Here is a 16,598-nt window from a genome sequence, read left to right as displayed (position 1 = left end):
AGCGCTAAATACACGGAAAATATTCACAGAAAAATGTAGAAATAAAGGGAAAATCTAGACCCTCCTAGCTGTGCGCTAGTCACACATTTTGTTCGGATGTTCCTCGGTCTGTTTCCGGCGCTGCGGAACTTTTGAATGTCCATAATAATAATTGACACATAAATAAACCCACACGAGCCCGGCGTTCCTCACTGACAGGCAGGCCCAACCTCACGGCGCCTAGCGGTACCACTTTCTCAGACAGGCGGGCCCCGAGAATGCTCCCACTCCAGCCCGTCTCCACTCTCAGGACTACTGGGGGGTGGTTGGTGCCGGGGGCGGCGGGGCTGGACTCACCCCACCACACGGAAGCCGGAAATCCCCCACGCGCAAGCGTTTGCCTCGTTGCTTGGCGTCCGTCTGCCGCCCGAAACAAAAGTCGCCGTCCTCCCTTCGTCGCCTCACCTCACCTCACCTCCGCCGTCGCCTACCCCCCCAACCCCTCCACCGGTCCGTTTGACCTTGTCCGCGGCCGGCCCGTTCCCCTCCTCCGCCTGCTCCTCCCGTCCCAGTCCTAGGTTTAGTGCTCCACAGACCACAGGACCCAATCACCACCCCCGCCCCGCGCCGCCCGAAGAGCAGTTGCCTCGCCGCTTGCTGCGGGTCCATATGGTGGCCCCCGCGTCGGCGTGAGGGCTGCGCGCGCTCGTGGTGTATATCAGGGAGGAGATTGATGGGGCCCGCCGCCGGAAGCGGCGTCGTGATCAGGGCCGCTGCGGTGGGGCTCGTGCTGGTCGGCATCGCCCTGGCCCCGCCGCTGGCCGCGGCGCTGCGGCCGCTCCGGGAGCGCGTCGCGTCCGTCGGAGCCGCCGCCTCCGCCGGTTCGTGGGGCGATGAGGTGAGCACGGTGCTGCGGGACTTCGATTGATGGGTTGGAAGTTCGTTCCCCCATATTTTTTTTTGTATAACGTGCAAGGGAGTTTATGTGAAATTAGCGAATTGAGAGCGTAAGGTTCAGCGATCGGATTGGACGAGATGTGGAGTATGGTTGATTTTGACTTAATTCTGTGATGGTGGGTTTCATTTTGCGGACTTGCACTAGAGATTGTTCCCATGGACTGCATGGAGATGGCTACTAATAGGAATTGGCTGTTTCGAGTCAAAGGTTAGGTTAGGTAATCAACTTAGTGCATATAGTCCAAATAGTCATTTGAACTGCCTATGCTGTGGGTTCACTTGACTTTAAGACCCAAGTGCTTGTAAAGAGTCTAGGGAGTTGGGAGTACCCAATCGCTCATGCCATTTCTACTTCTGAATGATGAGTATATAGGAGATAGTTGAATGCCAGCTCTAGTTTGGTAGTCTTTGATTTTTAATGGCAGGGATGCTAGCTGATTGGAGTCCTGAGATAACTAGCACGCATCTATTGCTCTGGAACTATTAACTCTATTGTTTGTTTGTGACTTAGCTAGTTGCTTACAATCTGTGTGTTTGTGCAGCATGCCTTCTTCAAAAGGGATGAGAACGATATAGGCCCGTATTCTTGGAATATTACGGGAACGTATAAAGGTAACCTCTGTCATTTCCAAGGTCCTGTGATGGTTATACAATGCTTTTTTTTTGAGTATTAGCTTTGGTTTCCCTTTCTCTTAAATTGCGTATTGTTAGCTTATGTTTCTGTTCTAAGACTCAATATGAATGACCATAGTTTTTGAACGGCATAAATTAGGATGATTACTCAGGTTTAGATATGCCATGTTGGCTGGTAGACAAATCCAAGTTAGTTGAGGTAGACAATAGATGAAAACCCAGCAAAGGGCCATCAAAAGGGTTGGCTGGCAGACAAACAGTCAGATTTTGGCATTACTGATTTTCTTATTAAGAAACGAAATGATACTTATTTTATGGGCTATTCCAGACAACTGAGTGGCATCAAATCTTATTCTTACTACCACTACCATATTTCCAAAATTGTGTGGTTTCTTTATTTTTTCTGTCACGTGTTACTCATGTTTTCACATAATATCACTGAGACTCTAGATTTCTTGTTCTTAGGGTCCATTTATTGCTGCTATGTCCTACAGTACACATGTTGGAATCTTTTAACATTTTCTTCAATATTGTGCTGTAATGACTTCAGAAAAAGATTGAAGCCATGGTCATTCCCAGTAAAAGTAGTCACGTGAATATTTATGAATCAGATACATATATCATGTGATCCAATGTGAAGTGCACTGGCTTGATTACCAGTCTCGAAATAACCTAAAAAAACATACACGACTGTGCCCCCACCCCCCCTCCGAGTGTACCCTATTATTGCTTTGCTATATATTGATCACTACTGTTTTTGTCAGTATTACTTCAATTTGTGTATAACACTGGTTCAAAAAAATTGGTACTAACACAACCATTTTATGGTCTAGGGAGCTGGACCTTTGCTGGTGCCACAAATGGTTCGTCTAGGTTTCTTGAGTTTGTGGAATCTAAAGGTGATTCAGTTCTTGAATTGTTGAGCACTCCAACAAAGATAAGCGGGGTGCATTATGTTCAGGTAGATCGAGCTCCTTCCTTCTTACTATGTTACTTTTGAAATAAATAAATAAAACAACTATCACATGAACCAAGTGTTGTGCCTTGGTCATACTTGCTTTTCTTTTGTTATTCTAGTTAAGCCACATGAAAAGAATCAGGTATTTGTTTCATTTTCAACCTGAGGTAACTCCGTAACTGTAATCAAGAATGCTATTGCAAGCCTAGTTTGTATGCAGAGGTTGCTCTTGTTTAGGGTTATAGTAAATGAAATGAGACTTTTTAATGACCAACCTTGAGCTAACTATGATTGTGGATGTTGTTGCAAGCTTGATCCTTTTCTTCAGCATGCTGTACTCACTGATTACTTTCCTTACATGGACAGGGTTCAATTACATTCCATGATGTCATTGACAATGCCCATGATGGTGGAGTGGCTCAAATAAGGTTAGAAGGAGTGTACATATGGCCTTTTAGACAACTCCGCATGGTAGCGAACAGGTAACTGCCTTATTTTCTCTTTGTAACTGAAGGTCTGTTTGGATTTCATTCTTCTGTGGAAAGTTTCTTGTTAATATAAATATTTTAGATGCCCTCCTTTTGTTGTATGACCTAGTGAAACTTTATTTTGTCCTTTTTAGTGGTGCAGATGGTGAACCTCTTCAGGAAGAGGATTACTTTTTGTCAAATCCATACCATTTGGTAAGCTCACAAATTTAGCTTGTTTTGTTTTTTGACTAGTACATGAATATTATTTCATAATGTATCATTCAAAATTCTGTTTTGCTTCCTGAGCTTTCACAAGCTTCTTGGTGTCCATCATACCTTTGTCTTCAAACGTGCATTTATCTAGTACCCAGAAGATCTCTTATAATTAATGAGCATGTTTGTGAAATATACTTTTACCTGGTTGATTTGTAACAGCTGCGGATTTTCTCCTCTCAAGTGTTCCAAGAATCTTCTGAAGAGAAGAACCAAAGGAAGAATTGTAAGATTCAAATTGTACACTCAAATACTATATATCGCCTCCTACAATTTTTGATGTGTGTTATTTCCACCTTATCAGCTCTCACATATGACATGGAGAAACATTGCAACACAGAAATAGCTGCTAAGGTTGTTCGTGTGTCATCTAACCCAAATGGTATGTAATTCCTTTACTTTATTCTTAAATTCATTCCATTCTACAATCCATTTGCTGTGCTTCATCATTATTTACATGTGGCAATACTTCTTTTAGTTGGTAATTTCCTCATATTCAGTTACAGCTAAAATAGTATCTGCTTTTGCAAAAACTTTTTGTTTAACTAGATGGAGAACACGAGAAGTACCGTTTGGAGGGTTTGGTGGAGAGTCCAGCTGTTGATGATGACGGGGAATGCTTCTCTCCTATCTTATTGAATGCAACTTCTTTGAATGTTGAAGTTTATTACAACAAAGCAGTCAACTACACACTGATGGTCACTTTTGTATCCTCTGTGGCTGTTTTTATTTTTATTTTTATTTTATCTTTATTGGTCTGTCTAGTCTGTGAATTCCTTAACTAGGGTATGGTAGATCTCTTTCCTTCAAGTTTTGCTGCTGATTAGACAAATGGAGCATAGCAACACTCAATCCGTAAGCATTTCTTTTCCCTTTGAGAAACATTTAGTAAAACAAAACCACTTTCATTACCTGGCTTCCAAGCTCATTTGCTTGAGTTGATTATGTATTGCTTACAGGGAGCTGCTAAGGTTTCTATTTTAATGATTGGCCAACAAGCTATCATGGATGCATATCTCTGTCTACTTCACCTGACTGCTGGGATATTGGTTGGTGAGTACTGTGACTTGCATAGTTTGTTTGTGCTCTGTTATCTGACTGTTCCATTGTAACATCTGCTAATAATTTTTCTTTCCTTTGATTGTAAACTAAAACATGACCAAGTAGGATTTCATTTATTTTTGTTCAATGATTTGTGCCTTTGTGGTCTACATTTGGTTATATTTTCTTCAATATTCACTCCCCTTCTCAACATTTTTCTAAAAACCTGGTCAAATTTAGAGAAATTTGGCATAGGACAAAACTAAAATGAACTATATTGGAAGGTGGAGGGAGTATTGGCCTGCTTAACTTTTAATACCACTTCTGCATTGTGATTGTAATTGACTTGAATAACACTTTCTTCTTATGTGTTTAATTTTCTACAGAGTCACTCTTTAATGCCTTCGCAACGGCTGCATTCTTCAAATTTGTTGTATTTTCTATTTTTGAAATGAGGTACCTTCTTGCCATATGGAAAGCAAGTAGGCCTTTAAACAGTGGAGAAGGTTGGGAGATAATGAGGCGAGAGCTGTCGGTTCTTTACAGCCGCTTTTGTAAGTAGTAACTATGCTCATTTGGTTTCTTTTCATTAAGGATCACGCCAATAGGAATGAGTCCTAATTAACATAGTTTGCATACAGAGTGGTGGCACGCTTCTTGCCATATATTTGTTTCTGTTAGAACTTACATGTGCTATCAATCTGACCTTTACCCTGTTAGCTGGTTCTTGTCTACAGCATACCTTTGTTACCCCCTTTACCTGCTGCATGTAAATCACATTTACCCATGTTTTAGTTGGTAGGTGAAGTACTGGTGCTTGCTATAAATGGAAACCTGGATATTCTGTTAGAGCTTTTAGAGTGTTCATTTCCTTTGTTAACTGGATACAATATATCTTACCCCCTCCCCCCAAGAAAATAAAAACACTTGAAAGAAGTTATAGTGGTATGTCATTATTTCAGTAGATGTGAGCTTGTTTGTATCTTCCACATACCGGTACAAATCTTTACCTTTTTTCTTAACTAACTTTAAGATATTTTTTAATTTGCTTTGTGATCTGCAGATGGCATTCTTTTGGGAGGAATCCTTCTAATGTATGAGCTGCACAATTTTTTACGCCCACTTCTTCTCCTGATGTACTCCTTTTGGGTACCTCAAATTATCACAAATGTCATCAGGGACACAAGAAAACCTCTGCACCCGCAATATATTTTAGGCATGACAGTTACCCGCCTTGCTATTCCACTGTACATATTTGGTTGCCCTAACAACTTCATGCGCATCGAACCCGACAAGAAATGGTGCATAGCTGTTACAGTATTCATGGGTATCCAAGCAGCAGTGCTTCTGCTTCAGCACTATCTTGGTTCTCGCTGCTTTATTCCTCGCCAGGTAATAACTATAATGTCATCGCACATGCATTCTGTTTTGCTGCATCATAGATGCATTTTAGTTGCCAGTCATGCAGGATGCAGCTAATCCTTTGCTTCGAAGGCTGTTTAGGTTGCAACTGTAGATGTGTTTCACTATCGAACTGTACCTTATATCGATGTTCATAGTGTATTTTATTAGTATCAGTTTTTAGAAGTAACCTATTGTGTCCACTTTCTACTTTTTTTCAGATACTGCCTGAGAAATACTGCTACCACAGGAAGGTAGAGGATAACACAAATCAGCCCATTGATTGTGTTATTTGCATGACTACAATTGACCTTACCCAAAGAACAAGTGAATACATGGTAAATTGTGAAATATTTTTGGTATTTCACTTTGCAGGCAGCTTTTACTGGTTACTCACCGTCCTCCCTCCTGCAGGTGGCACCTTGCGAGCATATATTTCACTCAGGCTGTTTACAGCGTTGGATGGACATCAAGATGGAGTGCCCAACTTGCAGGCGCTCCCTACCGCCAGCTTAGATGAGGCTTTGTACCATATAGTTAACAAAAAGTAGGTAGCTCAGCTTATACAAGGTATCATGACATCCTGTACCTTTTCCCCCAGAAAATCTAGTTTCTGTGCCCTCAATTTATTGTGAACGTTGATGTTTACAGGTGGGGGAACTGAGGTACAATAAGGCGAGGCTACAACCGTGTGAAAGCTATCAACATAACTGTAGAAAAGTTTTATGCTATTGATTTCATGAGGTCTTGTGTTGTACAAACTATTGTATCAAGCATACCACGGAGAAATCGTCCTTCCCTGCCTATGCGGTTTTCACTGTTGCATGCCTTTGCCTGCTACCAGTATTTCAACCCTGCGTTTTGGCCTGAGCGTTGTACAAAGGTTGTTAACACTGAGAGTTCCAGATGTGGATTCTTGGGCCTTGTTTAGTTTCAAAAAATTTTGCAAAATTGACACTGTAGCACTTTCGTTTGTATTTGACAAAAATTGTCCAATCATGGACTAACTAGGCTCAAAAGATTCGTCTCGTCAATTTCGACCAAACTGTGCAATTAGTTTTTATTTTTATCTATATTTAATACTTCATGCATGAGTCTAAAGATTCGATGTGACGGGGAATCTGAAAAATTTTGCAAATTTTTTTGAACTAAACAAGGCCTTGATTTGGTGGACGCGTCCTGATTTCTACATCATGAGCAGCGCCTTTTTTCTGTCCTGGAGTCACGCTGTTGACCCAGTTATTAGATCTCTGTGTTCCTCCTGACGTTTTTCAGGTACGAGACGACGTGCAGAGCGGCGGGCAGTTCAGCAGTTGGTCATTTCTACTTTTACCAGCTTCATTCGGCAGTTGGAGTTGGACATTTTGGGTTACAGGACGAGAAGTTGGGACGAACCGAGTGGTGTGTGTACCAAATCTGGCAAACATGGTTGGAGTTGGATACTTTCTTTGTTTCTGGAAGCTTTAATTTTTAGAGTTATCAGTTAAACTTTTTAAACTTTGATTGAATTTCTAGAAAAAAATGTTAGATTTATAGTACTAAATTAGTACTATTAGATTTATTATAGAATATATTTTCATAAGATACTTATTTTTATGTCATAGATATTGATGTTTTTTTTCTATAAAATTGGTTAAATCTAAAAAGGTTTAACTGACACGGATTCTAGAAATTGAAGCTTTATGACAAGTTGGGATGAAATGAGTGGTTTGTGTACGAAATGAGGCAACATGGTTTTTGCTTAGGCCTTGTTTAGTTGAGGAAAATTTTTAGCTTTGGTTATTGTAGCATTTTTGTTTGTATTTGGTAATTATTGTCCAATCATAGATTAACTAGGCTTAAAAGATTTGTCTCGCCAATTATAGATAAACTGTGCAATTAGTTATTTCTTTTATCTATATTTAACTAGGTAAATACCCGTGCGTTGCAACGGGAACATAAAATACCACGATAACATATATACGAGGGAGTTCAAGAAAGAAGGATAGTTCACTTTAACTTTGAATGCGTGTAAGAGCCTATATTGTAACCGTAATAATTAAACATTAATATAATAATACATAAGTCTTTAAGAACAGGTTACAGTTATATATAATTTGTATATCTAACATGTCAGCAAGTCATAACTACTTGTCTCTCATTTCTTTGTGAGTTCCTCTATTATTACCTGAAATTCACATGTATAGAACAAATGTCAGTATCAAAGGACGCAAATACAAATATATAAAAGTTGTGCAAAATAGTCACGTTGGCTGCAAAGTGCTAAGGCGTTGTTTAGTTCACCTAAAAATCAAAAACTTTTCAAGAATTTTCATCAAATTTTGCGGCGCATATATAAAGCATTAAATGTAGATAAAAATAATAACTAATTATACAGTTTTGTCTGTCATTTTAGAGACGAATCTTTTGAGTCTAATGATTGAATAATATTTGTCAAATACAAACGAATGTGCTATAGTGTCCATTTTGCAAAAAAAATTTAAAACTAAACAAGGCCTGAGAGTGCTTGGCCGATCTAGATGACCGCCCGTGTAGGGGATTGTCCATCACATTACTTGCAGATAGGTAGTGCTAAGGCGTTGTTTAGTTTACCTAAAAATAAAAAAAAGAAGATTCTCTATACCATCAAATCTTACGGCACATGGATGAAGTATTGAATATAGATAAAGAATAACTAATTGTATAGTTTGTCTATAATTTACGAAACGAATCTTTTGAGCCTAATTAGTCTAAAACTTTTTGCATGAAAGTGGTACAATGTTAAAATTCAAAAACCTTTTGAATCTTAAATCAGGCCTAAGGTATAGTTTACCCTAAAATTCAAAAATTGTTTAAAATTTTTCGTCACATCGAATCTTGCGGCACATGCTTGGAGCGTTAAATATAGATAAAAATAATTAACTGCACATTTACTGTAATTTGTGAGACAAAATCTTTTGAGTCTAGTTAGTCCATGGTTGAACAATAATTATCAAATACAAACAAAAGTGCTAAAATGTCAAAATAAAAAAAATAGATCCAGACGGGTGCGTGCCCACGAGTTGAGCGCAACACTTGCACAATACATCCCTCCGTCCCATAAATAAATACATTTCTACAATTCATATTTGATCATTTATTTTATTTAAATTTTTATAAATAATAAATAAATAAATTATTATAAAATATATCTAACAATAAAATAAGTTATGAAAAAAATAAATGATATTTATTAAATTTTTTTGAATAAGATGAAAGGCTAATATAAATTATTGAAGTAAAAAATACAATTATTTATAGGACGGGAGTATGCAACAGTTGTTGTCCAGACATTTTTCCAGTCAGCCTTGCTAGCACCACCCTGCCCAACGCAGCAGCAGGCCTCAACAGCAGTAGCAGAAAGAGACCTAGGCGCTAGGCGGTAGCTGGCAACAGGCATGCTATTGGGCTGGCACCACGCCGAATGAGAGCGAGCGAGCGACTGCCGGTGAACGATTTACTTTCACCCTTTTTAGTAGTAGGATGCTTCATGTATTCATCTAAAGACTTAATGTGACGAGAATCTTGAAAATTTTTGAAAACTAAACGAAGCCTTTGTCGTGTTTAGCTTCGGCCCAGGCACGGGCGCATCTCGTTACTACCCTGTCGGCCTTCCCGCATCTCATTTTTTTGCTGTCGCGCCCTTGCGTTGCCGTTGCTGCGCTACAGATTCTGGGTTAGGCACCGGTCTGTCCTCCGCAAAGTCATGAGGCGCACGACACTGCACGACCGACGACTGATTGGGCGCGCAATCCGCGCATTACTCGCCATAACAGCCGGCTGTTAGGGCCGCCGATGACGCGGTCCGGCACAGGGCAGAGGGCCCAGCCAGCAGCCACCCGCGCCCGCGACCGCGAGGCACCGAAACTGCTCGCCTGTTCGTCAGCTACTCAGCTCAGGTCCGCCCCGCAGCTGTCGTTCCCTTTCATTCGGTCTTGTGTTGCGGCCTCAGGCCTTGTTTAGTTCTGAAAAAAATTCGGATTTCGCTACTGTAGCATTTTCGTTTTTATTTGATAAATATTGTCCAATCATGAACTAACTAGGATTAAAAGATTCGTCTCGCAATTTACAGACAAACTGTGTAATTAGTTTTTGTTTTTGTTTATATTTAATGCTTCGTGCATGTGCCGCAAGATTTGATGTGACGAAGAATCTTGAAAACATTTTGGATTTTGAGGTGAACTAAGGCCTTGTTTAGTTTCCAAAATTTTTCAAGATTTCCCGTCACATCGAATCTTGCGGCACATGTATGAAACATTAAATATAGATAAAAACAAAAACTAATTACACAGTTTTGCTGAAAATCGCGAGACGAATCTTTTGACCCTAGTTAGTCTACGATTAGACAATATTTGCCACAAACAAACGAAAGTGTTACTGTAGCGAAATCCAAAAATTTCACGAACTAAACCAGGCCTAAACAAGGCCTGGGCTCGCGTCGCGTCGCGTCGCACGTGACCTTGAGTCACGTTGCCGATCCGTCAGCTCCTTGCCCGGCTGTCCCCCTCTCTCGCCCGTTCGCACGTGACCCACCGAAACCAGCTTTGGCAGCTACGGCGTCCGGCTAGATTCGGGCATTTCTTTTAGTAAATAATGCAAAAAAGAGTTTTTTATTATTATTTGGAACGCAAAGCTTTTTCCAAAATCGGCTTACTAATCCAATCGAATGCCGCCTAAACTTGTTCTGAGTTTAGCTTAAATCCTGACCCCACATCCTGGCACTTTCGTCATTATTTTTGTGTTAAAATCAGGGTAGGAGTGGGACATTCATTCTCACAACTAGGAAAATCAGTGCAGTTCTTTTCAAATCCTCGAGGGTGGCTCGTGAGTCGTCATCACTCATCAAGATCCAGGAACAACGTGAGCTGCTCCACTATTCTACAACTCTAGAGCCCCTGCGCGGCTGCGACCAAAATAAAAGAAAAGAAAAAAATCCTGCGACCACATCATCGTCTCCTGCCTCCATTACTACTGTCATAAAAGCAACCACCTTAGCACCGCCTAATCGCCATTGCTCTACTCAATTCTGCTCTCAAATCCAGACAGCTCATTTTCGGTTTTTAAAGCCTTTTTTTTTCTAACGGAACAGGAAGGAGCAAGGCGCCGTTGAGAAAACACGGGGGGCCTTCCTTCCTCAGATTTGTACCGAGATGGAGCTTCTTCCGTAATCCGTGCGAATTTTCAGCGTGCTGTAAAATAAACTCTCCAGGCAAAAGCCTTGTCTTGTCCAAAGCCAGAGGAAAAGACTCGTACTTGGAGAGCCAGTGAAAGGAAGAGGAAAGAGCGCAAGTGCGACGGAGGCGCAAATGCGGTGGAGATCCCCTGCCGTGCTGCACCTGCTGCGGCTGTGGCTGCTCGCCGCCTCCGCGTCGTCGGCTGCCCTTGGTGTTCTTGCGTCTGATCTTAGCAAAGGTGAGCTCTCTTGCTTGCGTCTAGTAGCTTGAGATTTGGCCCCCATGCTGAAAATCTTGCTAAATGTGGCACGGTGGCAGCCAGGTCCTTGCATTTGCGCTGGCGGTAGCGAAATCTGGTACTTTCTAGCCAATTTTTGTGTTTATTTTGCTTGCTTGCTTTTTTTCTTCTTATACATCGTAATCCAGCAGCGCTAGGTTCCTCCAGTTCCTCGCTCAAGAAAAGGAAGAAAGAGAAGCCCCCCTTAGTTCTTGAGTTTTCGTTCATTGGTGTTTGCATTCTTGGTCAAATTCGTTGTTGTTTGGACCCAGCCTGGAACCATGTTTGTTTAGCTATAGGTCTATTTCTGTGGCGTGTACCAGATGAAGAACTGAGCCTTATCCATTTTGAGAAACTTTCGTGTCCATTCAGCTAATACTGGTAGCTTCTTGGCTACTTGCAAGTAGTACAGTACAGTTTCTGCCCTTTCTGGGTGACATGTGCATACATTTGACAATTTTGCCATCTTTAAGATAAAAGTTTGCTCAGGCTAGGACGAAATAGGAAGGAGGCATGTGAACCTAAATATAGTGAACAAAAGGAAACACAGAAGCCTTCCATTCAGTATCCTAGACATTCCTGATTCAAAGGAACACTTGCTGTGTATATAACTTACACGTTACATCTGTTTACAGCAGCTGTTTGGTTTAATTTCCATGTCCTGTAGTTCCTAATGCATGTTTATTTTCAGAACCTTTTACCATCCGTATAAGCTGTGGAAGTTTCGATGATATCCGGACGGCGCCTACAAACACATTGTGGTACAGAGACTTTGGTTATACTGGAGGCAGGTTTGCAAATGCCACTCGTCCAAGCTTTATCATTCCTCCCCTGAAAACGCTTCGATATTTCCCGCTATCTGATGGCCCTGAAAATTGCTACAACATCAACAATGTTCCCAACGGCCACTATCAAGTTAGGCTTTTCTTTGCGTTACTGGACAACCCTAATCTTGACAGCGAGCCGATTTTCGATGTTTCTGTTGAGGGTACTCTGTTCAGTTCTTTGCTTTTGGGCTGGAGCAGCGACGATGAGAAGACATTTGCAGAAGCTTTGGTTTTTGTCCAGGACTCAAGCTTATCAGTTTGCTTCCATAGCACAGGTCATGGTGATCCGTCAATTCTTTCTATTGAAGTTCTACAAATAGATGACAATGCCTATAACTTTGGCCCACCATGGGGAAAGGGGGCAGTGCTTAGAACAGCCAAAAGGTTGAAATGTGGCTCTGGAAAGCCTGCCTTTGATGAAGATCTTAATGGGATTCGCTGGGGTGGGGACAGATTTTGGTTAGGATTGCAAACTTTATCATCCAGTTCTGATGATCAATCGATATCAACTGAGAATGTTATAGCAGAGACATTGCTCGCACCAAATTTTTACCCTCAAAGCATATATCAATCAGCTATCGTGGGCACTGATAGGCAACCGAGTTTGTCTTTTGAAATGGATGTTACTCCGAATAAGAACTATTCAGTATGGCTTCATTTTGCAGAGATTGATAATGGGGTAACTGCAGAAGAACAAAGAGTATTTGATGTACTCATCAATGGAGACACTGCTTTTAAGGATGTAGATATAATTCGCATGACAGGAGAGCGTTTTACTGCACTTGTCCTGAATAAAACTGTTGCTGTCAGTGGAACAACGCTAAAAGTCATCTTGCAACCTGTGAAAGGAACCCGTGCTATTATTAATGCCATTGAGGTGTTTGAGATAATCCCAGCTGAAAAGAAGACTTTGCCTCAGGAAGGTTGTTATTCAAATTCTCCATACTCGCTACTTTAATTTTCTTTTAGGTGTACCAAAATTGAGTAAAGTTTCAAGCCTCTTTTGTTTAGAATCTCGCAAAGGATCATCTAGCAGTGCATTAATGTTGGAGGCAATTAAAAGAAGATTTAATGATGCATGGGGATAGTTGATAAAATGTACAACTGAAGAAAAATGCTTTAGTTGAGTCTGAATGAGTAGCACAACTATGGATTCTTATTTTTCATAGAACAATAATTCACACGAGTGCTACAAGGAACTGGCTATTGGTTTTATGCTTTAATTGTCTTGTTTTCAATGACCTACAGTGAGTGCATTGCGAACGTTGAAGGGTTCACTTGGTCTTCCTCTTCGACTTGGCTGGAATGGTGATCCCTGTGTTCCTCAGCAGCATCCATGGAGTGGAGTTGATTGCCAGTTTGATAACACCAAAGGGAATTGGATCATTGATGGATTGTACGTTCTCTAGATCATGCTCATTCTATGATTCACATCACGAGGGATTGATATTTTTATGATTACCATGCCAGAAGTGATGTAACAGATTTTGTTTATTGATCATTTGAAACTAAGATAAACCTCTGCCCAAATTTGCTAGTATATGTTTAGATAAAAACATAGCAATATTACTATTATACTATCTACTTATTTATTTGAAGCATAAAAATTAAATGTAGCAGATGCATTCCAGTAACGTCAAACTAGTACAAATGGAAAATTGAACGAATAAAACAGTCTCTAACTGAACTTCCAAATTTTCCATGAGCTGACACCAGCTGACATCCTATATTTTCTGTTCTGAAGTATTCCCAAATGGAAGTTGAATCAAGTATTTTAGTGGCTTGAGGCTTACAACATCTTTTTTTGATCCCGAGGCTTACAAGATCTTGCTCCTCGTCTTGTTGCATAATGCATTTAAAACTGTCAGGCTTGCTTAAAAGGTCACAGAGTTTTTTTCTTAGCTCTTGTTGTATGTCATATTTATGGGCCTAACCATAATGTTTTTGCTTACTGTTATATGCATTAGGATTTCAAAATTATTAGTCAATGGTAGTTCATACTTTTTTGCTGCATGTTTTTAATACTACTCCTTGAATGTGCAGAGGTCTTGACAACCAAGGTTTAAAAGGGGTCATACCTAGTGACATATCTAAGCTGCAACATCTGCAAAACATGTGAGTTTCTTTATAGAACACTGGCATGAATGACTGACCACTTGATATTATTCTGTTTATCAATAGTTTTCATTATCTGTTACAGTGAAAAGCCTGTAACATTTTCACAACAATAACTGGAATTATTATTTTTAAATATGTGTATCTTATTAAACCTGTGCAACATAAAAGACCACTGGAAACGGGCTGAAGCATCAAGAATCAGCGTAATGCTGCTCTGTAATTGCTCCATGTCATCTGGAAGTAGATGATGCAGAATTTTTTAGTGTTCAACTATGTTTTTATGCACAATACATGAAAACAGCTAATATGGCCATCACATATTTAACATGCTTTCGATAGTTTTAATTATGGGACTGATTTTATGGCATATGCTGATATAGTAATAATAAAAAACTGCAAACCCCTTGCAGCACAGAGTTTAAGCTCTTAAGAATATCAGTTGCTGGCCAGAACTGGTTGGGTTATGGTTCATGGTGACATGGCTAAGTAGAATATAGAGTAATCCATTATTGTTTAAGAAGTTAAATCCGACTGCAGATTGAAGTAGTCATTTAGAGTTCTTACTGTCATAACTCACAAGGAAGTGCTAGCACTTCTGGTTATTCTGACAGAAGTAACTGCCTATCTTGTGAAACAGAAACTTGAGTGGCAATAGCATAAAGGGTAACATTCCAATCTCCCTGGGTACCATCTCTGCACTGCAAGTACTGTAAGTGCACTTCAGTGTATCTGTTATATATTTCTGTTCTTTCAAGGACGTCCTAATACGTATATGATTTTCTGATGAAATTAAGCAAAAATTTCGTAAATGGTACTCCATATTTATTAAGTTCCCAGCTGGTTAATTTGCAATACCAATTGAACTTGGATAGGCGATTGTTGGGAAAATTTATTTATTTGTCTGAATATTTGCCCTTAATAGCTGGATATAGAACATCAGAAGCGGTGGTTGCAGTTATTGTATCTTGCATCATCATATCAAAATTGCTAGTGTCCTTGATACTTCATATTTGTAGTGACTTTTCAGTCTGCTTATCACTTTTCTCAGTGCACATGGAGCTAATCTTTTTAAATGCATCTTGTGACACATTACAAGTAGGAAATCAATTGCTGTTTTAGTTGGAGGATTCAGCTCATGTAATTAGCATGTCAATACTATTTTGGTTTTCCTTCTTTTAAATTGTCTTCTAGGAAATATGTTTGGTCACTTATATTTGACAAATAGTTTTAAATTTTCTTCACAGGGATCTGTCATACAATGAGCTTAATGGATCTATTCCAGAGAGCCTAGGCGAGCTGGCATTGTTACAGATACTGTTAGTGCACTAGTTACTCTGTTTTAGGTTGGCCTTTTCACATTTGTTTTTCCTTCCCCAAAACCTAAGACTAATAGAAGTTCTGCTATGCAGGAATCTGAATGGCAATCGTCTTTCTGGTCGTGTTCCAGCCAGTTTGGGAGGAAGGCCTCTGCACAGAGCTAGATTTAAGTGAGAAATGACTTGATTTGTAAAATTTCTCTTCCCTTTTTCACGGTAAGGAACATAATGATTGCTGTGACAAAACTGCAGCTTCACGGACAATGCTGGATTATGTGGAATTCCTGGGTTACGTGAGTGTGGCCCTCATCTATCCGTGGCTGCGAAGATTGGCATGGCTTTTGGTGTGCTTTTAGCCATTCTGTTCCTAGTTGTATTCGCTGCGTGCTGGTGGAAGAGACGGCAAAACATTCTCCGTGCTAAAAGATTAGCTGCAGGTAAAAAATGTGAACAGTCGTCCAATGAAAAAAAACATTACAAAGGTTTGTGTTGTAACGGATTTACATTTGACCATTGCAGCAAGGGAAGCTCCTTATGCAAAATCAAGGACCCAGTTCACCCGGGACGTGCAAATGACCAAGCATCAACGCACACATGAAAGTGTTCGGAGCAGCAACAATGAAAGCTCACCGCATCTGCTTTCCTAGCTCGGCAAAAGACTGCAACGGTGACTTGGCTTCCATCCATAATTCAGTTCTTTGTATGCTCCTCCGTAGGCTTGAAACACGAAGCTGTACATACTAGCTAGGTCATTAATGTTGTATATACTTGTATTTTTGGTGACCTAGAACTCAGGAGAGGCATCAGTCTATCAGATAGGAGAAATTACCCATTCCATCCTACTTACTGTTCTGACTACTGCTGTTGAATTCTCCTTCACTGTTCAAGTATGCTTATTGTCAGTTTTGTACTCGGTGGTCTGAAGTTCTGCAAAACTGCTTTTTACCAGAAGGTGGAGCCCCTTTTCCTAATAGATTAAGTTTTTGGATTAAACTAATTGGTGCATGCAACTCAATATTGTTCAGAGATCTTGAGGTTTGAATCCTGACTCTTATCAGGAGTGTTGAAATATAAAGTGAATTGTCCACCTTTTTCTATCCGTTTAAACTTTTTGGCCGGTGCATGCAACTCAATATGCTGAATCTAATATCCAGTT

The 16,598-nt window shown here is 40.2% G+C and overlaps 2 protein-coding genes across 4 annotated transcripts; both read left to right on the top strand.

Annotated features, from left to right (window-relative positions):
- Nucleotides 326–6,653, top strand: LOC110432900 (DSC E3 ubiquitin ligase complex subunit 1-like). Of its 2 annotated transcripts, none has more exons than XM_021454051.1 (15): nucleotides 326–877; nucleotides 1,479–1,548; nucleotides 2,403–2,530; nucleotides 2,894–3,009; nucleotides 3,150–3,210; nucleotides 3,433–3,496; nucleotides 3,575–3,652; nucleotides 3,820–3,977; nucleotides 4,066–4,125; nucleotides 4,230–4,323; nucleotides 4,698–4,865; nucleotides 5,375–5,703; nucleotides 5,934–6,050; nucleotides 6,127–6,259; nucleotides 6,364–6,653. In XM_021454051.1, exons 1-14 carry the CDS (start codon nucleotides 713–715, stop codon nucleotides 6,226–6,228), a joined length of 1,710 nt encoding a protein of 569 aa, XP_021309726.1. In that variant the 5' UTR covers nucleotides 326–712; the 3' UTR covers nucleotides 6,229–6,259; nucleotides 6,364–6,653. The 2 variants fall into 2 exon arrangements, 1 of the variants encoding a protein (XP_021309726.1); XR_002450181.1 differs by having other exon boundaries at nucleotides 327–877; nucleotides 6,127–6,282.
- LOC8077476 (receptor-like protein kinase At3g21340) lies at nucleotides 10,584–16,539 on the top strand. 2 transcript variants are annotated; one of them, XM_002462854.2, is made up of 9 exons: nucleotides 10,588–11,142; nucleotides 11,873–12,931; nucleotides 13,257–13,404; nucleotides 14,052–14,123; nucleotides 14,764–14,835; nucleotides 15,371–15,442; nucleotides 15,536–15,613; nucleotides 15,695–15,879; nucleotides 15,962–16,539. In XM_002462854.2, the coding sequence occupies exons 1-9, from the start codon at nucleotides 11,037–11,039 to the stop codon at nucleotides 16,087–16,089; spliced, it is 1,920 nt and encodes a 639-aa protein (XP_002462899.1). In that variant the 5' UTR covers nucleotides 10,588–11,036; the 3' UTR covers nucleotides 16,090–16,539. The 2 variants fall into 2 exon arrangements, 1 of the variants encoding a protein (XP_002462899.1); XR_002450296.1 differs by lacking the exon at nucleotides 15,962–16,539 and having other exon boundaries at nucleotides 10,584–11,142; nucleotides 15,371–15,469; nucleotides 15,695–15,750.

Source organism: Sorghum bicolor, chromosome 2, assembly GCF_000003195.3.
Source record: "Sorghum bicolor cultivar BTx623 chromosome 2, Sorghum_bicolor_NCBIv3, whole genome shotgun sequence".
In the NCBI taxonomy this organism is placed as follows: Eukaryota; Viridiplantae; Streptophyta; class Magnoliopsida; order Poales; family Poaceae; genus Sorghum; species Sorghum bicolor.
The sequence above is the reverse complement of the archived record's forward strand: the minus strand, read 5'-3'. Positions and strand labels throughout refer to the sequence as shown.

Coding starts and splice junctions, on each gene's coding strand:
- LOC8077476 (XM_002462854.2), top strand. CDS start 11,037: ATGCGGTGGAGATCCCCTGCCGTGCTGCACCTGCTGCGGCTGTGGCTG. Junction 15,614..15,694: donor CTGCACAGAGCTAGATTTAA/GTGAGAAATGAC, acceptor ACAAAACTGCAG/CTTCACGGACAATGCTGGAT. Junction 15,880..15,961: donor TGCTAAAAGATTAGCTGCAG/GTAAAAAATGTG, acceptor TGACCATTGCAG/CAAGGGAAGCTCCTTATGCA.
- LOC110432900 (XM_021454051.1), top strand. CDS start 713: ATGGGGCCCGCCGCCGGAAGCGGCGTCGTGATCAGGGCCGCTGCGGTG. Junction 1,549..2,402: donor TATTACGGGAACGTATAAAG/GTAACCTCTGTC, acceptor TTTATGGTCTAG/GGAGCTGGACCTTTGCTGGT. Junction 4,866..5,374: donor GGTTCTTTACAGCCGCTTTT/GTAAGTAGTAAC, acceptor TGTGATCTGCAG/ATGGCATTCTTTTGGGAGGA.